General features: G+C 43.4%; 2 protein-coding genes across 8 annotated transcripts in view; one reads left to right on the top strand and one right to left on the bottom strand.

Annotated features, from left to right (window-relative positions):
• Window positions 1–22,430, top strand: part of LNX1 (ligand of numb-protein X 1) — a 243,102-nt gene extending 220,672 nt beyond the window's left edge. For all 4 annotated transcript variants that reach the window (XM_063401934.1, XM_063401936.1, XM_063401935.1 and 1 more), the window contains 4 exons: window positions 10,762–10,939; window positions 12,839–13,067; window positions 19,801–19,959; window positions 20,994–22,430. In XM_063401934.1, coding sequence (XP_063258004.1) covers window positions 10,762–10,939; window positions 12,839–13,067; window positions 19,801–19,959; window positions 20,994–21,129 — 702 coding nt within the window. In that variant the 3' untranslated portion in view covers window positions 21,130–22,430. The remainder of the gene's footprint in view (window positions 1–10,761; window positions 10,940–12,838; window positions 13,068–19,800; window positions 19,960–20,993) is intronic.
• A 136-nt stretch (window positions 22,431–22,566) lies between these two features.
• Window positions 22,567–23,565, bottom strand: part of FIP1L1 (factor interacting with PAPOLA and CPSF1) — a 40,959-nt gene continuing 39,960 nt past the window's right edge. For all 4 annotated transcript variants that reach the window (XM_063401940.1, XM_063401939.1, XM_063401942.1 and 1 more), the window contains one exon: window positions 22,567–22,888. In XM_063401940.1, coding sequence (XP_063258010.1) covers window positions 22,741–22,888 — 148 coding nt within the window. In that variant the 3' untranslated portion in view covers window positions 22,567–22,740. The remainder of the gene's footprint in view (window positions 22,889–23,565) is intronic.

The raw sequence follows: 23,565 nt of genomic DNA, 5'->3' as shown, positions 1-23,565 counted from the left end.
TCAGTGGGTGGAGTGCTGTGAGCTTCTGTCCAATGCCACCATTTGGGCATTTTCCAGGGAAGATCACAGCCAAAAAAAGAAAATTCTGAACTGTTCCTACCTCCCTTTAGCTTTCTGTGTACATAGTAGAGGGCTTCTATCAGAGAAAGTGCTCTGGTAGTAGATCAGCAGATGAGTACAGCTGGTAGACACAATGAGCTTCAGGCACTGTAGATTTTGGTCTGATACAAACATTACTGGGGTGTTAGTTGCCCTTTTATACGGCATGACTGTGTCAGTTTAAATATTTCATGATATTTTGCTGAAGGCTTAACTGAACATAATTTCCAATTCAAGATCCTTAAACTGGCTTTGAAAGATACAAAAAAATGTTATTTATTTTAAATAGGCATGAGTTCAGGAGTAATGCTTGCAAGCCTAGGACCTGTACAGTGTCCTAATGCAGCACATGCTCCTGCCCAAAACCAAGGTAAAGCTTCTTGGCTGGACCTCATTGTCAGGGGAGTCTCCTATGTGTGTGTGGTTTGATGGGTCTGCTACCTACTGCCACCAGTGGGATTGCTTTATTATGTGTGATTAATGGAGGATTGCTAGCTGCCTTGAATTCTGGTTAATTTTAAGGTGTTTTGTGTCCCCTGAGCTTACTGTAGGAGGTGATGTTAGATGGTCAGGAATGCTCTCTTTGAAGGAAACTACTCTCACTGTAGAGCATGTATGTATATATGGGCTGAAAACTGCTCCCAACCCTTGGCTGTATTCAGCATCAAGAATGAACTCTAGCTTCCAGCAGCTGTCTGGCTCGTGCAGTGGCTCAGGAACTGCTTTGGGCCAAGCTGTGGGCCTCAGAACAGCCAGCCTCCATCTGTACAGCACGAGGAGATGCCTCTCTTTCAAGCAGGGCAACCAGCCGAGTTTCCCACAAGGCTCTGGATAAGAAGAGGGTCATCTCTTGTGACCATGTCCTTCCCTGGTGGCAGTGATGCCAGGTGTATGGTGTGCCAAGAGATTGGTCCTGCCCAGGGTCTCATGGGTCTGTTTTCCTCTGTACAGAGATAGGGGAAGCACAGCCCCAGCTGTTTTGGCTGCTGCCTGGATTCAGAAAAGAGATGTCACAAACACTTTCTTCTGCAGCTGAGGTTGCAAAGCCAGGCTGTAACACATAAACAGGCCTGATTCAATTCCTTTGAAGTCAGTGGGAGCTTTGCCATTAATTAAATAGCACTTGTTTTTAATTGGAACTGTTTTCTTACTTCTTACAAATGAATTGTCGAATACTTAAAGCAAAGAAAATGTTGCTGGAGCAGGCAATGTTTCCTGATCATATGAACAGGTTAACCTTCAGGTGAAGTACATTTTCTAAACAGACACAGCCATGTTTTTTGCCTGCAAGACACGTGTCATGGCTTTGATGTTGTGATAATCTGCTGTAAATATTTATTTTCCAGTAAATATGCAGAGAAGGAGGAAAAAATAAAAAGAGGAGGAGATGAACTGTTATGTTTTTCTTCTCCTGACCTCCAAGGTCACTTCAAAATGACAGAGAAGGACAATTTTTTAGAAGATAATGCACTGAAATGCAGTCACTGATAAACACTGCCTTTTAACCGGTTTACTTGCTATCGATTATACCTCCGAGTAAGTTCTACGTGTGTTTATTAAAAAAGGCTTTACTTCCCTTTCATCATTGCCTTTGTCCTAGTCAAGTTGCCCCAAATCCCTTCTGTTTGCAGCCATGAAAAAAATGACATGGGAAAGAGTAGCTTCAAAGGAAAATTGGTTCTTTGTGGTTCAATATACAAGTAATGGTACTTGTATAATTCTTCATTGAAATGTAGCAGGACAATTTGTTCCCAAGCACTACTTTGAAATCTTTCTCTCTGTGCTGAATCCTCAAAAATAGTGATAAACTGGCTAATGCTCTAATATTTTTGTTATCTGAGACTGGATGTATGCTGCATAAGTAACAGGGATGCTCTCTCACTCAGAGCCACAAATAGAATCCAAATTTCATATTTTACTAAAAAATTTCAGATTGCAATTTTGTGAAAATTAGTAGTGCCCCTATTCCACATATTTCAGGAAGTGGCCTTTTCCCAATGGAAAGTCATTCCTTTTCAAGGGAAAAAGGATATTGTTAAAAACATGGATGAAGCATTAAGTTTAATTTGCATAAAGATAGAACTACTATGTTTAAAATATTTCCACCTTAAAGCCAAAGGTGAAAGGTTAAATTTACCTGGATCAGAACATAAAATTTATCTGTAACAGAGCATTTTCTGAAGGTTTTAAAATCTTCAGAAATTCTTAGGTTTGTTTGCAAGCCCTAAGCCAAATTACTCTGACATAGTGCTTGTGTTCTGCATGGACCAGGTCTAATATGTCCAAACAACTGTGTTGTTTGATTTTCTCACAGAGACTGAGAGAAATCCTCTTTCCACTGAACTCTTTGCCTTTTTGTTTCTGGAGCTCTGTGGCAGCTACTATTCATCTGCTCAAGCATGGAGAAACCCTTTGCTGAACTTCTAGAGGGTCCTGTGTTTTGTTGTTAACATTACATCACAGAAATCTTGATGTGGAATTAGTTCCACCAAACAGACTTTCAAAAAAAAACCACCACAAATCAAAGACATAGTCTGCTGTACTCCCATAAAAATATTCTTGCCATAATCTTCCTTTGTCCATCATTGTCACTTAGGGAGACGTGGATACATCTGCTCCATTTTCTGTGCTGCTGGCCCAGGAAGCAATGCAAAATGTCTTTGTCAGATGTCGGATTTTTAAGAAGAGATTTATGTGGTTTTAAATGAGTTTTATAGATTATTTTTGCATATTAAGAATATGAGGTCACATTTGTGATTGAGAAGAGATTTTTAAATATGCATTTGAAATGTATTTAGAAGTGTGCCATTACATATGAGCCTGGAGTGGATGATGCTGTTCCTGTAAGAGGGGCTGGGATTGTCAGGAGTACTGCTTACAAAATACTTAAGGAAAGCAAAGCAATTAACATGGAAATCTAGATTTCATTTGCCTTTTGAACTCTCCTGTAAGAACTGAGTACATGGTAAACATGACAGTCAGTTCACAGGTTTTGTTGGAGCTTGCATTGCAGTGGTTCTCCATCCTGAGGGCACCTGTGGGTTTGTTTCACCCTCATTCATGCACTAGTTTTTTCATGACCAGCTGTGTGTATTTAACTTTTCCTGTTCAGGGGCAGAAATAGGATGACTGTCCTGAAATGACTCTTTCAACATAAGCACTAAGATCACCCTGGAAACTGCTGGCTCTTCATTGTAAATGTCCCTCTCTTTTCCTGAACGGAAATACTTATTCTTCGAGTGTATTTCTACCCATAACTTACAAAGAAACACAGATATCTGGAAGATCAAAAGAAATATGTCTCTTCTAATATGTCCCCAATGATTTCAGTCCTCAAACTCAAGAGGACTACTCCTCACTAGCTGTACAGATCATCCTCAGCCAGCAGCAAGATAAGCACAACTGCTAGTCAAAAATACGATGACCGCTAGTGATATTATTATCAAGAATTTTTCTTCTTTTAAAATCGAATTCCTTATTTACATTTCAAGGACTTGATTCTATTAGCCTTAGCACTCAAACAAGTCTGTTTTTTGTGGGAACAGTGCCTGACTTTAACTATTAAAGCACAGTTATCTTGGTGGTACCTCTGGCTGCAGATGCTTAAGGCCCTGAGGGAGCCCTGCCTGCCATCAGGCCAGGTGGCTGGGACGGGTCTTGGTGTTACTCCCATGAATATTTGTTTTGATAGAAAATGCCAAAGCTGTCGGAGAGGTCACCATGTGTCTTGGTTTGAAAGACAGATATCTGCTAGGAAGGGGCAGGACCTCTTTAGAGATGGAGAATTCAAATCCCCTCCCTCCAAATTATTCTAATTAAAAGGAAAATTAAAGGAGCTTTCAGGCAGAGGTATGGGGGTAGGAATAACAGTTCTTTACTAGTATATATGACAAAACGACAAACAAACAACAACTACAGCATCAATAATAAACAGAACTAAGAACCTTGAGGGCTTTCTTTTACAAAAGCCCAGAGCAGTTTGATCTGGGTGCCCCTGCAGGACTCCGAGAGGCCGAACTGGAAGGAAGGAAAAAAAAGTCCCGGGCTGGTGGATGAGATGAGGTCTGCGCTGGCAGCTGGAACAGCAGGGGTGTCCCGGCAGGGCTAGGCAGTGCAGGGCTACAGAGTAGCAGGAGAGCCTCAAAGGTCCGAAGAAGCAGCGGCGGTGGTGGGAGAGGCTGGAGAAAACGAGTTCAGGATTCCTGGGTACACAGCAGATGACGATAGATTTTCCTAGGACGAGGCAGAGGCAGAGGGCAGCCTGACTGTCCTCCTCGGCGCTGAAAGCAAGAGTGCTTCCCCCTCCCCCAGATCTGTCTTTTTGCCTTTCCTTAAAGCTAATCGTCTCTCCCGTCTGAGGGACACTCCCAGGGACTCAAAAACAATAGGTGTAGCTTCGTGCTGCTATATCTCTTAAGCACTCTTTTTGTCTTGACTAAGTAGTCATTAAAGCTTCTTGGAAACTTATGGGAAAAAATTCTGTGAGAAGAGAAAAAAAAAACAAAACCAAATTTAACCCCTAACATCATCTACCCCGAATTTTTTTCCATACTAACCTACTACATTGAATTTAAACTTTCAAAATATATATATATATATACACATGCATGTCTTAAATTATATACATCTATACATACAGATATGGGTACAGACACATGATGTGGGTAGTTCATCTTAAAACAAGGTCTCCTTGAGGTATACATCGGGTCTCTCTATCTCTTTGCATCACCCACCAGGTGCATCCTGGTCCCTGAGCGAAGACAACCCCACGGGTGGGATTGTCTTTGCTGGAGGCAGAATTAATCTAAACAGTTTTTCTCAGCATACTTCTCATGTGTACTACTGGAACCTTATTTCCATCTGTTGTTCTCAGGGGCTCAGATTGGGCAGGGCCTGCTCGGTTGGTGGAACCTCGAGTGTTTACTAACTATGTGGCCTTTGCTAAATTAATCTCCCAGTTTTTGAAAGTCTCCCCACCCAATGCCTTCAAGGTGGTTTTAAGCAGGCCATTGCACTGTTTAACTTTCTTGGCTGCTGGTGCGTGATAAGGAATATGGTACACCCACTCAACACCATGTTCCCTAGCCCAGGCTGCTATAAGGCTGTTCTTGAAATGGGTCTTATTGTCTGACTCGATTCTCTCAGGGGTGCCATGTCTCCAAAGGACTTGCTTTTCTAGGCTCAGGATGGTGTTCTTGGCAGTAGCGTGAGGCACAGGGTAGGTTTCTAGCCATCCCGTGGTGGCTTCTACCATGGTCAGCACGTAGCGCTTGCCTTGGCGGGTTTGGGGAAGGGTGATGTAGTCAATCTGCCAGGCTTCCCCATACCTGTATTTGGACTACCGCCCGCCATACTATAGGGGCTTTACTCGCTTAGCCTGCTTGATTGCAGCACATGTCTCACAGTCATGGATAACCTGAGAAATGCTGTCTATGGTTAGATCTACCCCTTGGTCTCGTGCCTACTTATAGGTGGCATTTCTGCCCTGATGACCTGAGGCGTCGTGGGCCTATCGAGCTAGGAACAACTCTCCCTTGTGTTGCTAATCTAGGTTTATCTTTGACACTTCTATCTTGGCGGCTTGATCTACTTGCTCGTTGTTTCGGTGCTCTTCATTAGCCTGACTCTTGGGGACGTGGGCGTCTACATGGCGGACTTTTACAGGTAGCTTGACTACCCGAGCAGCAATGTCTTTCCACTCATCAGCAGCCTAGATTGGTTTTCTCTCACGCTGCCAGTTGGCCTTTTTCTACCTTTCCAGCTAACCCCACAGAGCATTGGCTACCATCTATGAATCAGTGTAGAGGTAGAGCTTTGGCCACTTCTTTCTTTCAGCAATGTCTAGGGCCAACTGAACAGCCTTGAGTTTTGCAAGTTGACTTGATCCACCTTCTCTTTCAGTGGCTTGTGCAACTTGCCGTGTGGGGCTCTATACGGCTGCTTTCCACTTGCGGTTCATCTCTACGATGCGACAGGAACCGTCAGTGAAAAGAGCGTAGCACGTTTTTTCTGCTGGCAGCTGATTATACGGTGGAGCTTCTTCGGCACGTGTCACTTGCTCTTGTTCTTCTCCATCTGTGAGATCAAAGTTTTCACTTTCTGGCCAGTTTGTGATTATCTCCAAAATCTCAGGGCGATTTGGGTTTCTGATACGGGCGCGCTGAGTGATGAGGGCAGTCTATTTGCTCTATGTGGCATCGGTGGCATGGTGGGTAGAGGGAACCTTTCTTTTGAACATCCACCCCAGCACAGGTAGTCAGGGTGCCAGGAGGAGTTGGGCTTCTGTGCCAATCACTTCTGAGGCAGCCTGGACTTCTTCATAGGCAGCCAAGATTTCTTTCTCTGTTGGGGTGTAGTTGGCTTCAGACCCTCTGTAGCTCTGACTCTAGAATCTTAGTGGTCGACCTTGAGTCTCACCAGGCACCTTCTGCCAAAGGCTCTAGGACAGGCCATGGTTCTCGGCTGCAGAGTAGAGCACGTTCTTCACTTCTGGTCCTGTCTTGACTGGGCCAAGGGCCACTGCATGAGCGATCTCTTGCTTGATCTGGGCAAAGGCTTGCTGCTGTTCAGGGCCCCAATGGAAATCGTTCTTCTTGCGGGTTACTCGGTAGAGAGGGCTCACAATCTGGCTGTACTCGGGAATGTGCATTCTCTAAAAGCCTATGGCGCCTAGGAAAGCTTGTGTTTCTTTTTTGCTGGTCGGTGGAGACATCGCAGTGATCTTATTGATGACTTCAATGGGAATTTGACGCTGCCTATCTTCTTACTTTACTCCTAGGAACTGGATCTCTTTGGCAGGTCCCTTGACTTTGCTCTTTTTGATGGCAAAACTAGCTTCTAGGAGAATCTGGATGATCTTCTCTCTTTTCTCAAACACTTCTCTTGCCGTGTTCCCTCACACAATGATGTCATCAATGTACTGTAGGTGTTCTGGAGCTTCACTCTTTTCTAGTGCAGCCTGGATCAGTCCATGGCAGATGGTGGGACTGTGCTTCTACCCCTGGGGCAGTCGGTTCCAGGTGTACTGCACGCCCCTCTAGGTGAAAGCAAACTGAGGCCTACATTCTGCAGCCAGAGGAATGGAGAAAAACGCATTAGCAATGTCGATTGTGGCGTACCACTTCGCTGCTTTGGACTCTAGCTCGTACTGAAGTTCTAGCATGTCTGGCACAGCGGCGCTCAGCGGTGGAGTCACTTCATTTAAGCTACGATAGTCCACAGTCAGTCTCTATTCTCCGTCAGACTTGCGCACAGGCCAAATGGGGCTGTTGAAGGGTGAGTGGGTTTTACTGACCACCCCTTGGCTCTCTAGCTCTCGGATCATCTTGTGAATGGGGATCACAGCATCTTGATTCGTCCGATACTGCCGGCGATGCACTGTCGAGGTGGCAACAGGTACTCGTTGCTCTTCTACCTTCAGGAGTCCTACTGCAGATGGGTTCTCTGATAATCTAGGCAAGGTGTTCAATCTCTTAATGCCCTCTGCCTCTACAGCAGCTATTCTAAAAGCTTATCTGAACCCTTTAGGGTTTTTGTAATAGCCATTCCTGAGATAGTCTATGTCTAGAATACTCGGAGCCTCTGGGCCAGTCACAACCGGATGTTTTTGCCACTCTTTCCCGGTCAGGCTCACTTCGGCTTCTAACTGAGTCAATTCTTGTGATCTCCCTGTTACCCCGGCAATGGAAATAGGTTTTGCTCCCTCATGTTCTGACGGCATTAGGGTACACTGAGAACCGGTGTCAACCAAAGATTTATATTTCTGTGGCTCTGATGTGCTAGGCTATAGAACTCACACAGTCCAAAAGACTCGGTTTTCTCGTGCCTCTTCCTGGCTAGAGGCAGGGCCCCTCTAGCACTGGTTACTACTCTCTTCCTGTGTATACATAGTAGAGGTTTCTTCAAGGGGGTCTGACAGAGCATCCTCATTTCTGTAATACCTGACAGCCTGGTCATGGGAGGCTGAGGCTACCTTCATTCTAGTGGAACCCCCTCGGTTAGTGTTTCTCTCTTTGAGCTCACGCACCCGTGCTGCTAGGGCAGAAGTGGGTTTCCCATCCCACCTTCCCATGTCTTCCCCATGGTCACGCAGGAAGGACCACAGGTCAGCTCTTGGGATGTACTCTCTCTCTCTAGCTGAAGGACGTTGGGTTCTGACTCTGGGGCCTGTGGCTCGCACCGGTGCCACATGGGAACTGTTCTTTCTCATCTCCCTCACCTCCCTTATCTCCTCTTGGAGTTCTTTAACCACGGCAGAGACCTGAGTCTGCATTGGGCCACTGATCATACTGTCAAAATTTCTAAGCTTGCTGGCTACAGAACTTACAGTCACTCGGTTGGTATCAGCATTAATCATTGACATGAATGTTTTATATTCAGATGGCCCTTTAGTTGCTAGATTCTACAACATTTGCTCTGTGCACCTGACGTTGTCGGGGTCATTGTTATGCTGTCTATCCCTCCCAAAAACCACCTCCAGTATTGCCACTTCTCTCAGCTGTTGGATCCCTTCTTCAACAGTCTTCTAGCGCATGCTAAGGTGGTGCTCCTGCATTCTGTCTCTGTGGACAAACCTCTCCCTTACACTCATTAAAAGCCGGTCCCAAAGGTGAAGGGGTCTTTGCTCCCTTACAAATACTTGATTCACACCTGAGTCTTGGGTCAAGGGTCCCATATTCTTTGCCTCACCACTATCTAGTTGCACACCTCTACTCATAAGGTCTTAGACCCTAAGTAACCAGGCTGTATAAGGCTCACGTCCCCGTCGTGCAACATCTTTTTGCAGAGTACGGAGATTTTCATATGACAGGGACTCGGTGATGATCTCAACTTCTGGCTCCCCTGTGGGTTGTGAGGGCCTTCCTTTTTTATCTTTATCACTTAGGTGCTCTGATTTCACCTTATATTTCTTCCTTTCCACAGGGGCAACTGCTGCTGGCTGTGACTGCCCCTGTGGTTCAGCTGGAACCTGGACAGTTGTAACGTCTGTGGGTTCCACTGCTGCACCTTCAGACTCTTCCTCTTCAGGGCAGGGGGAGGGTTTGCCAGCAGCTGGGGCTAATGAGGCTACCACTAGGGAAGTGTGCTCTTTTAGCATCTTGCCTATCTCTTTCACCAGGACTCCTACCTAATCTGGGTGGTTCATTCTTGAGGTGGGCTTTATGTCAGGGTCAGGTGGTGGGGCAGCATCCCCAGTCTCTAGGGCAGTGTCAGGCTCCATGGCAGCACTCTCAGTCTCTAGGGTAGTATCTTTATTCTCTGGGGTAGGTATCAGGGTGGTTATCTAGGCCAATCTCCCCTTATTTCGGAATATTAAATAGAATAGGCCTGTGAGCAATACTAGCCATTGTATGATATTATTAGCATTCAGAGAGGATTTAAAATCTTCAAAAACTGGTGGAATAGACCCAAAGAGCTGAGTAAAGGGTTGGGAAAAAATTTCCCCTGGTGTCATTTCCTCACAATAGGTACTATTTTTAAAGTAACTCTACAAACAAACACTTAGAGTGTGATAGCCATGTATCTATGTGCCTGCCTTCCAGAGGAAGTTAAAAATCTATGAATTCCTCACCTTATTAACCCATAGTGCAAACTGGATAACAGCCACAGTAGCCTTAGTTATAGGGCCCATGTTTAAATAAGGGCCTGCAAATGGGAGAAACACAGCTACAACCACATGCCACCCAAACCAAGGTAAGCTAGACCACATGATGCTATTTAGGGAGGTTTCTATACCCAGTGCACAAGGTCACTTAAGAACTGTTATTCTTTTTCCTCTCAATGCCCTCAAGCCCCACGTTGGGCGCCAATAGTCTGTCTTGGTTTGAAAGACAGATATCTGCTAGGAAGGGGCAGGACCTCCTTAGAGATGGAGAATTCAAATCCCCTCCCTCCAAATTATTCTAATTAAAAGGAAAATTAAAGGAGCTTTCAGGCAGAGGTATGGGGGTAGGAATAACAGTTCTTTACTAGTATATATGACAAAACGACAAACAAACAACAACTACAGCATCAATAATAAACAGAACCAAGAACCTTGAGGGCTTTCTTTTACAAAAGCCCAGAGCAGTTTGATCTGGGTGCCCCTGCAGGACTCCGAGAGGCCGAACTGGAAGGAAGGAAAAAAAAGTCCCGGGCTGGTGGATGAGATGAGGTCTGCGCTGGCAGCTGGAACAGCAGGGGTGTCCCGGCAGGGCTAGGCAGTGCAGGGCTACAGAGTAGCAGGAGAGCCTCAAAGGTCCGAAGAAGCAGCGGCGGTGGTGGGAGAGGCTGGAGAAAACGAGTTCAGGATTCCTGGGTACACAGCAGATGACGATAGATTTTCCCAGGACGAGGCAGAGGCAGAGGGCAGCCTGACTGTCCTCCTCGGCGCTGAAAGCAAGAGTGCCTCCCCCTCCCCCAGATCTGTCTTTTTGCCTTTCCCCAAAGCTAATCGTCTCTCCCGTCTGAGGGACACTCCCAGGGACTCAAAAACAATAGGTGTAGCTTCGTGCTGCCATATCCCTCAAGCACTCTTTTTGTCTTGACTAAGTAGTCATTAAAGCTTCTTGGAAACTTATGGGAAAAAATTCTGTGAGAAGAGAAAAAAAAAACAAAACCAAATCTAACCCCTAACACCATGCCAACAAACTGTGTTTGCTGTTGTCGTTTTCTCCATCACAGAGCACCCTTCACACTGTCACCTGCCATGAGAAGGTGGTGGCTGTCCGGAAAGATCTCACAGAATCACTGGGAATGACTGTGGCAGGTGGAGCATCCAACCGGGAATGGGATTTGCCTATCTATGTGATAAGTGTGGAACCTGGAGGAGTGATCAGCAGAGACAGCAGGATAAAAACAGGTAAAAAAGGGTGATTTTGAAAGCCTGCTTTAAATCAGGAACTTCTTTTGAAAACTGAGGATAGCAAAAGAGCTTCACATGCTGACATCTTCAGCAATCCTATAGATTTTGGGATGTGTCAGATTAGAGGGTCTCAAGTCAGCCAGCAGAAAAGGATAATATGCAGCAGTAATCATCACTGTGAAGTAGGCTGCTAGGAATATTCTGGTAGAAAAAAAAAGATAAATAGCGTTTCACAGGAAAATTAGCTTGCACCACCATTTCCTAATTCCTGATACATTCAGTGTGCAACCTTCATGTGTTTTTAAAGTAATTTTCTGTGCTTATTTGTCATTGCATTTATAAATTTGAATGAAATATACAGGAGCAAAATTCCCATTACCTATGAAGCCTTGTGGCTCAATGTAATGTCTGGAAACATTGGCTTCCTAACCCCATTTAGCTACTGATGTAACAGAAGGATAAAGCTAATATCCCTCTGTTAGTTTTTCCCCTTCTGCATGAATAAGCTTTTAGGGCAAGATGAGGAGGATATTTTATCAGTTGGTTTTGTGGGAATAGCTCAGCAGCAGAGGAAAGATGAAATTCTGTTTTCAGGATGTTACATCTTCAAGAGCCAAGTCCCTCAGTAGCCCACTTTCAGCAGTAGCATAATTCACTGACCCTTCATCCCCTATGTTCTCCTTCAGTCCAGTCACTGCCTGGAAGCTGGAAGAAAATCCTGAGTTTGAGGGAAGTGAAGGCACCCAAAATGGGGCAGAATAGCTGCAACCCAGTCAGACCCCACGAGCCTGGGTCTTGGTGCCCAGCACTGGCACCCATGGGAGCTTCCTCTTTGTGTCTGCTCAATGAAACCCATGTGAGAACATGACAACAGGAGCAGAACAGCGGGTTTTCACTTCCCTCCTGCTGGGAAATAACTGCCTCTCAGTGGGGTATACTTTCCAAAAAATATTCATCATGAGAAAGCATGGAAAACTCAGCCTAGCTAATTTAATAAAATTAGAAACAAATGAATATGTGATGTTATAATAGTGCCACAGGCCTCTGATTTAGAGCAGCTCTTAGGCTGTTGTCCTTCTCACTGGGAGCAGACCACAAGAAGAGGTTAATGGTCATAGTGCAGTGCCCGGAGTGTCAGTGATACATCCCTGCCTGGAGAAGCATCCAGACCAAGCACAGAGGGCACCCAGGAAAGCCCTGTCATGGGAGCCTGCTAAGAAGGAAAGCAGAGCACTTGGCACTGTGGCTGCTTGCATCACATTAGTCATGTCCTTATTGTTCTTCCTCTAGTAATTGAGGTCATCTTTGCGTTTTTCTCTTTAGCTGTTGTGCCTATATTATAAGTAAGGCATACAGAAAGATGGTTTGGCTTGCAGCCATTTAAACAGGCTTTAATATGAAAACAATAACATGTTATCCCACAAAGCAAACTAGGAAAAGCCAGTTGGAGTGGCAGTCCTCAGCTAAGGTAGAGCTGGGAGAAAAAACATTGAGCTGTTAGGTTTCAAGCTTAGGTTGAGTACAAATGTTGTTAGCTGGCGGTGGACTCCAGAGACCCAGACCAGTACTAGGCACCAGTACCAAAGTTTGTTGGTACAGCAGGACCCCAGCTGTTTGTTCAGCTCCAGATGCAGGACATTGTGTGGAAAGAAACCAGGACAAATCCTCTGTCCAGCCATGCAAACTTTCTGTGTACAGGAATCCAGACCCTTCCCTCATGCCCATGGGATGTTTACCAGCATATGCTTCACAGCCATGTTAAATGATAGGATTGGCAAAAAGCCTCACCAGGCAGCCAGTTCTTGGCCGTGGATTTGACTCACTTGTTTGTAGAGGTGGGGAGGGGATCCTGGAAACACTTGCAGGGTTTTTTATCATCCATTTTATTGGTCTCAGGTGACATCCTCCTGAACGTGAACGGCATTGATCTGACGGGAGTCAGCCGGAGCGAGGCCGTCGCCCTGCTGAAGAACACCAACTCCTCAGTGGTGCTCAAAGCCCTGGAGATGAGAGCATGTGAAGCCCAGGAGGAGCAGGGTCACCCACCACCCCCTGAGGACACAGAGGTGACCTCTGAGAGCAGAGAGTGGTCACCATCCTGGGTTATGTGGCTGGGGCTGCCACGGTAAGTCCACAGATTGCAACCTCTTGCTGAGGGGGAGTGGGAGGAAAGATTTGTATTTTCTGGCAATTCTTTCTTTTGGCTTGGTTCATTGCACTGACATCTTAATTAAATCCAGGCTCTGTCGCTGACTTGACTCTGAATGCCTCCCTTTTGTAAATGGGTACGTGTACATGGCAAAATAGACATGCAGTTCCCCTTGAGAGGGAGGATAGGGTACTGAATTACTTCAATCTTGTAAACATATCTGGCACTTAGGGAGTGAAAGGAAACCTTGCAGCGATACAGGAGCTTGCTGAACTACAGTCTAGGCTCAACCACCCTGCAGAAGGCAGATACCCCTCCTGCAACACTCAAGCTGCATGACCCTTCTCCTTAGCCAAATCCAGCTGAATTGTTTGACTTTACCCAGATGTTGCAAAGCTCTTGCAGTTGGCCAGTATCTCCAAATCACCTCTTTTAACCCCACCCCCGCCTGAAAGAAGTCCATTTGTCATACACAGGAAGCAGCTGTGTTGTCATTTCAGCAAGGATAAGAGCCACAGTGCCTGTCACTAAGCTCTCAGTGTGCACGGTGTAATACCTACAGCTTCCGTGATGTTTCAGAAAGTATGAAATGAGGACACATTCTGAATCTGTGAATATGCAAAGCTGGGATCACACAGTTGAAACTGGTACTCAGTTTTAAGGAATGACGAATTTATCTTACAAGTTCCTCTTGACTTATTCCTAACTCTGGCAGCAGTTCAGTGTCTCACTTTTACAGAGGGCAGGAAAAGATGGTCTGCAGAACAGGTGGGCTTTTCTCTAGGCACAGTTTCAGGACTCCTCTTCATTGCCTACTCTTGTGTAACAGGTTTTCCTCTTTCTAGCTGGAGTAATTTTGAGCTCATTCACCTTGCAGTAAGGTCTGCTGTGAGGGCCAAATGATTTTTGGGCCTTGGTCTGATGCTAATGACTGTATAATATGTGCTAAAGCACTGCAAGAGCAGAAGGCAGGCTGTGTGACTGTCACTCACAGGCAAAATGCTCCTCCTCCAGTGGAGAGGATTGTATCTTTATACCTGTGAAAGAAAACCAGTAAAACAAAAATGCGGTAAATGGATGCCCCTTACCTTATTACCCAGGCAATGGTAAATTTTCCTCACTCAGTCTCTCTGAAGACAGGCAGGCCCAGGAAGATCCTCATTTCTGCTAACTTCTGCACTCCTGAGCTTGACCAGCATCACGGTGAAGGTACAAGAGCATGGGTAATACCCTAAGTGAAGAGACAGCATCAGACTAGAGGCCTTACAGATACTGCAGTCTGCAGTGTGCAGTGCTGAATCTTACCCTCTATCTCCATCCATTGCTAGACAGACTGAAGCAATCACACCCTGCCTATGTCACCTTCATTGGGCTGTGTGGAAAACCTGAGTTGCCTAGTCATCATCTGCTCACAGCTGCCTGAAGTTCCCACTACCTTTGCATGGTAGAGGGCATGAAGGACAGAGCTCCACAGTACTGCAGGCTCATACCCAGGGTTCACATCAGTCAGTTCCACTTTGCAGTTTGGTAATAAAATGGGGGTTCCCATTTTAGGAACGGTTTCTGAGCTCACTTCAGCCTTTCTCCTCTGGAGGCTGCATGTGTGAAGGCATTCCAACTCTTTCTGTCTGAAGGAAAATCAGCCCCAGTGTCAGCAAGGCTGAAGACAAGAGTTCATTGTAACTCTGTTCCCAGCTGTGAGGCCGTGCACAGAGCACAGCGTGGCCCCTCTCCTTCAAAGAGACATGGGGACATTGGTATGCTGAGGGGGGACACTGCTCTGAACATCAGACTGGCGCCTGGGACAGCGACCAACGTGCGTTAGATGGGACAGGAACAAAGGTGCTCTGTTTTCTTAATAGCAGCTGATTGGCTGAGTAGGGCCACAGGAGGATCAGGTTTGGGATTGCTCACTAGGTATTAGCAGACCCTTCTGTCTTCCCCAGCATAGTGTGCCCACCCACTTATTGTTCTGATTCTCCAGGGCACATCAGATGTCTGAAAGTCCTTCAACAAGTTCTCTCGTGAGGATGTCTATCATGTTAACTCATTGTGCTCCAGTGAGCATTTAACCTTTCTCTGGCTTTCAGTTTGCTTTTGGCAAGGATCACATCTCACCAGATCCCAAGATATTGTCAGCAGTCTCATGACATTTTCCAGGCTGTTAGAGGAAATGATACTCTATCTAAATAGATGTCTGACAGGTCCATCTTGGAGAAAGTGCTTGAAGTGCAGTTATGGGGGAAAACATTGAAGAATCACCTACTTTAATTAAACAATTTACTTTAATTTACAATTTACTAGGACTGCTAGAAGGACTGCTTCAAGATATGCAAGTCTAAGAATGTTTGGTACAGCTAAAGGAAAAGTAGAAATGTCAAAATCATGATTATGCAGAATCATGTGAAGTACTTGGGAAGATGGGCAGGAAGGGGCACACCTAAGTAAGATAAATTGAAGAAATGCAAAAGGCAGTAAAACTGGTCAGCCAGGAACAGGCATGGTTTTAAAAAGAGGAGGCTGGATAGTAGATTATTTAAATTCTTTTGAGAAGGGGAAGATGTGGCTTGAGACAAACCCTGGCAGTGCAGTGTGTGTATCATTTCACAGCAAGCAAGGTGGGGTGTTCAGAGGCAGCTTGACCTCACAACTTAAGAGTGCAATGTTCAGCCTCAGGAAACTGAGAGGACAGGAGAGGCTTTCCTTCTTTGTTCCAAATCCATGCAATTTTGAGGAAAATCCTGTGAATGGTACCATAAAATGTGCTGAGTTGAACTAAACACCAGAACATGTCTACAGACTTCTGTCCATGACCAATGAAGTAGAAAACAGGCTAACATTAATAATAGTTACATGATTTAAAGTAGCTTACTGTAAATACCTGATTTTCTATACTAGAACAGAACTCTTCCCTTCCCAGGGACTGCATGCATGCTACAGAGATGGGTACAGACAAGAGACACAGTTATTGAGAGTTAGGGAATGATATCATTTTTCTGGATTGAGTTGGTAGCAGCAGAATCAGACAAGTTATCTGATCCCTTGCACCAAAGCTCAAAGACTTGGAAAAGCCATCTTGCTAATTTAACATTTGTGGATCTCACTTAAATTTTGTCCTTTCCTTGTGAGATCTTAGAATTGGGTTTTCTCACTTTTGTATGGCTTAATAATACAAAAACAGCTCCTCTGTTCTTTCTGTAGTGCAGTCCAATATGTGGTGGTTATAAAATACGTGCACATGTGCATCTGACATCTGTCAAAACTTGGCCTGCACGCAAGCGGAGGGGCTGCGGGCTGGGCAGCGGGAGGAAACAGTGATGCAGGACCTCAAGCATCCTCGCCCCAAGACTTATTTCAGAGTAGTTAATGTAATTGTTTGTTGTTTAGGAAGACAGAGCTCCTTTATTGGTAGAGGGACATGTTATTGTCAAGCATGTGCAAAGGAAATAACAGGGAACAGCTGGCGAAAAGCATTTCCCCGGCTCTGTGATGGTGTTTCTACCCTTGCTTGTTTTCCTGCTCTCCTTTCTTTGCTCTCCTCACATTTCCTTTCCTCAGCTAGTACTCAGAATACTCTTTAGATCATCCTGTCATAACATTTACAAACATTAGTATTTCACACAAGTGCTTTTCTTTATCTGTAAAGTGAGATGAGAAAGAGACAAGGTGGCCAAAGTCATTCTGCAAACCTGGGGTAGAACAAGATGTAAAATATGAAATTAGGACAGAAACGCCTCCAAAGTAACTCAGTCCGGGCTGTAGAGCACTGGTGGAAGCAATTCTCAAGTATTTCTTACTTTGCCATTTGTGTACTGTAATGGGGAGGGAGTTATCCTTTTCATAGCTGTTATTGCTGAAATCCTGCTGCAGTTGGGCTGGTATTCCTGCCTAGAGCATAAGGCTACTTGTGCTTCATGAAAATCAGCAGGGAATTGTACATCTAACTAGTTGAAAACAGGCACTTTTAGATTCCTCATGCATCAATAACTGATGCTTAGTTGTAGTACTGCTTAGGATAGGACCCTGTGGGTAGACACTATATCCCCAAATCTTGTATCTGAGGCAGGTTCACATATAAATTACTCCTTATCTTCATCTCCTGGAGTATTCAGTGATAAAGGCGGAAGACTGAGCTGCTCTCCTCCAAGGAGATGGTTCTCCTTAGCCTGGTTGCAGTTTGGTGGGTTATGGTAATTTGACTGGGTCAAAACACCCAGACTGGGGCTTTCATTATCAAGCTACTCAAACACATTAAGCATCTTCATATGATTTTTTTTTTCTCTGTGGTACTTTGTAGCTTGTCTTTATGATTAAGCAGCCCTAAAAGAAAGGACTCCCTTTGGACTGCTCTTTGCTTAGGCAGAGCAGGCATCTCTGCTTGGAGCAAGCAGTACCTGCATTACACAGAGCTCAGCTTTGCCTGCCAGCATCCTTTTCACAGTTGTGACAGCGCTGACAAACAGCTGATGGGTGATGCACTGCCATGCTTATACCTCTGTCCCATAGGATGGAGAAAATGTCGAGTTAAAGGCATAAACACATCCTAGACACTCCTTTTCTTTTAAGAATCTGTCTCTAGCTGTGGCTGTCGTGATGGCCTGCACCAACACCCCCAGCAGGGTGAGTGAAAAGGGGAAGAGCCAGTAAACTCATTGTCAAAAAGACAGGGAAATCCCTCACTCATTATTGTCGTGGCCAAAACAGACTTGGCTTTCAGAACTGAAAACATTTAATTACCAATTTGGGTATTGGGAACCAAAGAAGACAAGCTTGTAAACACTTTGCGAAAAGGGGAGACAAGGGAGTTTCCCAAACTAACCATCGTACCAGCACCTCCCCTCCTGACTTCTGTGTCTCCACTGCCTTCTTGTCACAACACCCAGGTGAGGCAAAAGGCAGTGCAGGGGCTTGGAGTCACAACAGAGTGGCTGCTCTCTGCTGTTCCTTGGTTTCTATGTGTTTTCTTTGCTCTGGCAGAGAGAATAATTTTAATGCTATTATGCTGTGTCTATTTTATGTAAATTTATCATACACTTTGACAACAAATATGTATTTATGCTTTCTGGACTGATGGAGACTAATATGCAACATGCAGCTAACATGCAACTAATAACCTTACAGACTGCATGTATAGAAGGCACATAAGGCATGTTTGGCTTCACTGCCTTTTATCCTGTCTTTACTTGCTTGCATCCTACTTTTTATGGCATTAGGATTTAGCTGATTACCTTTCAGTCTCAGGAATGTGCTCCTTAAGGCAGTGAGTGTAGCACTGGGCAGCAGAGACCTCTGCCCCAAAGTCAACACTGAATTACAGCACTGATGGCTGAATCCTGGCACTGCTTGGTCATGAGTACCGTTAAACACAGAGGGTTTAAGTGGTTTTGCACGTTGAAGGAGCCCACAGACTGTAAAGTAATAATGCCTGGCTGCTGAGGAAGAAGCAAATGTCACCTGTTTCTTACATTAGCAACCAGTGAATTCTTGTGCAAGTATTACATACCTGCCATCCTGGCAGCAGGTGAATATTTGTAGGCCCTGGGGGACTAATCTAGTGTTATGGCTGTGAAAGACAGCAAATGCACTATTTAAAACACAATTTTAAAAACACTAGGCATATCAGTCTTTAGGATAAAGGCTATTTATCCTCCTGTACAAGTGTCAGGTGCTTTTTAGAAACCTAAAAAAGCTCTGAATGGAGCTGCCTGCTCTAGGTCAGCCTGTATCTAAGATAAGTAGCAAATATATTTTTAGTCATTCAGTAATTTCAGTCATTCCTGAGGACACCACTAATGATAAGTTGGTTAAGTACTATGGACAGAAATTTCTACCACTCACTCTCTAACAAATAGGATTAATTTGATTTAGAAAAAAGGAAACAGAAATTAATGTACTCAGAGCACTAGGCAACATTTAAGTCTAATAACACTATTCTTGTTTTCCCCCATTCCTAGTTTTGGAACCTAAGCTTTGATGAGCATAAGATACAATATCATAAAATACATTCCAAAGATGAATGGAGGCAGAAGCAGATTTCAGTTCTCTTACTAAAAAATCTTGTGTTAATCATTACAGTAAGGACAAGCTGTCTTCTTGAGAGCAGACTCAGTACTCCAAAGCACTGACTCACATGGATAAGTTTCTCTCATCTTGCATTTTGTGACTTACCAGGTTACTCAAGAAAAGCTCAGGATCCCTAATTCTATCAATAACTGTCTTTGTGTCGTCTGTCATTTTTGTACTTCATTCCATGGACCTTAAAATTATTTCACTTTGACATGCACCACAGCAGTAAGTGCCTGAGCACTTTGACATAATTAATCACATACAGGCTCATATCTGGAAGATAAAGAAGTCACTGGGCTGTACGAGGTAGAAGAAATGCAGCTTTTTGAATTGCTGATTTACTAACATTAAATCCAGGTTTGGGTGCTTTTCTCCATCGCACCAACTACCTATTAAAAAAACCTTATTTAATACTTAAGCCCAAGGCTATCTACTGATTTTACTTTTGGGATAACTGGTGATCTGGTTATAACAGGAAAGCAGTACTGCAGAAGTAGAGGAGTGTAGGTGCTTAATATAGTGGAAATACGGCAGTATTTAAGTCTTAAAAGCACTCAATGGGTACATGAAAAGGCAGATTATTAATGGTTCATCAGAATCTAAAGTTAAATATAAGACATTTAATTAAACTGGTTTATTTCAGGTATTTGTACAGCTGCAAAGAAATTGTATTACGAAGAAATACATCTGGAAGTCTTGGCTTCAGCATCGTAGGAGGTTATGAAGAACATACTGGGAACAAACCATTCTTTATCAAATCCATTGTTGGAGGAACACCAGCATATAATGATGGCAGAATTAGGTAATGATTACTATCTAAAAAAAGTGGCATTAAAGTAAAATTATCTTCTGATTAACTTGTGGGGATTTTTAAACATGTTTTCATTAAGCCAGTATAAGGGACTGGGGAAGGACTCACTGATACAGAACCAGCCCTGGGAGATCTGGAAACAGGACGTAAGTATCCTGAAGTTTAACAGATCTGCCTTCATAGCAGAGTGTTTTCAGATGTCTAGCAATCCACTAGTATGTGAGGAAGCTAAAAGAAGAGTCAATTTGATCTCTGGGGTGATACAAAGCATGCCAGCACAGAGGTTTCCCACATACCCAGTTTTAAACACCCCAACCAAATGCCTTCCCTGCAAACACCAATACACTTGAAGAGAGTAAATGCACAATCATGGCACAAAATTACATCAATTAACAAGGCTTAAAAGGTACAGTTGTTCAGAATACAGATCATTCTAGTATCTAAAGAGAGCCTAAAGAAAGTTGGAAAGGAACTTTTTACAAGGGTATGTAGTGCTAGGACAAGAGACAATGGCTTTAAACTGAAAGACAGTAGGTTTAGACCAGATATTAAAAAGAAATTATTTACTGTGAGGGGGGTGAGGCACTGGAACAGGTAAAACAGAGAAGCTGTGGATGCCTCCTCCTTATTCAAGGAGAGGTTGGCTGGGGCTTTGAGCAACCTGGTCTAGGAGAAGGTGTCCCTGCCCACAGCAAGGGGGTTGGAACTGCATTATCTTTGAAGGCACTTCAGTCAAAGCCCTTCTAGGATTCTGTGATGATGATTCATCAGAATGAGTATGAGAAGAACTAGATCATGTTTTCTTTCAAATATGTCTAATTAATTATAAATTTGTAAGAAACCGAAACATGTGAAATATTTTCAATAGCTTTATTCCCTTACTCATGAACAGTAGATAGGCAGAGAAGGAACCATAACACTCATTTCTACCCCTTCCCCCAGCTTAAGGATGTGCTTTGGCATTTGAAAACATTTAAGATTAAAAGTCACCTTGTTTAATTGTTGTCTTGCATTTGCTTTTTCAGATGTGGTGACATCCTCCTTGCTGTCAACGGCAGGAACACATCAGGAATGATGCATGCCTGCTTGGCAAGGATGCTCAAAGAACTAAAAGGAAAAATTACTCTCACAATTGTGTCCTGGCCTGGCACATTTTTATAAAACAAGTCTTCATGGAAAGTATGACAAATATCTTAACATGGGGAAAAAATGTAAAAAAAGGAACATCAGTCTTTGCTTTTTGGGGGGGTCAATATAAAGAAAAGGTTTGTGAAATTTCAACCTGCATGTCAAGAAAAGTCAAGCTTAGGTACAGCAGTGACACCCGTCAGAAAATCACTTCAGAGTGATCCAAGCTATAGACTTAAGTCCTTCCTTCCCTGTGTTCTTAAGGGTTTTTTGTTGTTTTTTTTATACGTATCTAGAGATCTATTTAATGCATTATAATAATAATGAAATTTAAGGAGCAACAGCCTCTGCTCACCCACTTTATTTTGATTTACAAAAAGAATACCTTGAATAACTTATGGAAATATTTCTTGCAATTTTTCTAGTTGCAATAATTGGATGAAGGTTTTTATCCAACACGTTAATAGCACTTTGATTATGTGTACCTTTTCATGGTCAGCATGAAGCTGGTATTTTCAAGACTTTCAAGTACTGTTTGTTAGTCTGTAAAACTGTGAATGAAATTTCTAAAATAATTAAAAATAATTGTAACTGTGTACTTGTACAGACATTATTTTCATTCAAAACCAAGTTACCTCGTTCCCTGGTTTGTTCTGATTAATACTATTAAATCCTGGATTTTTATATAGAGTATTACTTTCAAGGAAGTACACTGCACCCTGCTAATGCCATCAAGTAAGTCTCTTGATTAGCAGTAAAATTTTTGTGGGACTGCCTTATCAATCACACTTGATACTGTTCTGCATGAAGTAAATCTGAAAGTGATGATGGTTTTATATGTCTCTTAAAAAAGTCCTTTGTCTTTCTCTGCAAATCACTCATGTTCCATAGTCTTGTTTTTATCTCACGAGCTTGCAGTGGGAAGAGGATATGTTTGTTAATCTTTATCGTGTTAAGGGCAGCTGTTCTCCTAGAACAAAGACTAAAATGAACTCTCCTTTAAGCCACTGAAAAGCAGCAGGGACGATTATCCAGCTTAATTCATCCTTATGCACCCACACAAACCAGACGTAATTACCAAGTGTATCATCACCATGCTCAGTGTTCCATTCAATTAAGAACTATCGGCACCTTTCCCACTTTCCCTAGTTTTATTTTTTTGCTTGATGTTATTACAAGGCTTTTGAAGAGCCTGCAGTTCCTGTGTGTCCCTGTAGTAAAGGATGACCTTTCCAAATATGACTCCAAAAGCTGTGCTAAACCCACACTGTTCCAGATGTTGGGTATATAATAAAATGAATGCACACTGTTTCTAAAGTCAGTAGAAGAATGACCTTCCCATTGGCTTATGAAAAAAGGAGACAATTTAATACAAAGAATTTAAGCCCTACTTATATTGTAAGAGCATAAGCCTCTAGCTGTAAGATGTTTTTTCACTGTTTCTTAAAAGACAAAGTCAGTCCAAGAATCTTAACATGAAAAATTCGTTCTTTTATTTTCAAAAAAAACCAAAGTAACCTTTGATTTCAAACTAACAGAACAAGATTCAGAGCAAATTATTATAATTCCCAGAAAAATAACAAGATTTATAGTAATCTATTTCTGGCACTAATATATATGCAAGTAGGCAAAAATCACACAAGCCTATTCCACAGGGGCAGCTTGAGTGTTTTCCTGTTCAGGAGCAGGTTCACCACTGGCTTCTTTTCCTTCTTTGCTTCTTTTGGACTTCTTGTGTTTGTGCCTTCTGTGGCTATCCCCTTCTTTACTGTCGTGATGACGTCTGCTGTTACTAAACAGAGAGAAAACATGCCTCAAACACTTGACACTTCAGGCCCTATTTAATTACAAAGTACCCAAAACAGCTTCTGCATTCATATTTGAAAACTGGCATCTGCTCCCAACTCAGAGTTTTCAGATGTCAGTGCACAACTGAATTTTTCCTGGAATGGAACATACATCTATCCATCCTGTACTTTTTGTGGGGAAAACAGAATGATTTTTCACATTTGTAACCCATATTCTAATAGTGATATTTTTAACAATGTCACATACCTATTGGCATTCCTTAATAATTTGACATTCTTGTTGACCCCATTTTCTGGACTTCACTTTTATTTCTAACTTAAAACGGATCATGTAGAACAATTTCTATCAAGTGACTGTGAGGATTATTTTACTTGCTGAGAATGACTGTTGAGTTGTTTTGTTCATGCTGCTGAATATCAGCTTCGTTCCACCTCTTTCTGACTCACCATTTTTACCCTTCTTTCCCTAAAGTCCTGATTTCTGTTCACATTCTGACTGTCACATGCATCACTCAATACGAGGTTAGCCAGGGTCAGGATTGCTTTTTGTCTGCCCACGTTTTATACGGCAGACTTGTTCCAAGTAGCACATTCAAGTGTTTACAGTCTTTCCACAAAACTCCTGTTTGTTTGGGGTTCTTTAAGAAGTTTACTTCTTTTT

This window comes from Prinia subflava, chromosome 7 (genome assembly GCF_021018805.1).
Source record: "Prinia subflava isolate CZ2003 ecotype Zambia chromosome 7, Cam_Psub_1.2, whole genome shotgun sequence".
Classification (NCBI taxonomy): domain Eukaryota; kingdom Metazoa; phylum Chordata; class Aves; order Passeriformes; family Cisticolidae; genus Prinia; species Prinia subflava.
Note: the sequence above shows the minus strand (reverse complement) of the source record. Positions and strands in the feature narration are given on the sequence as shown.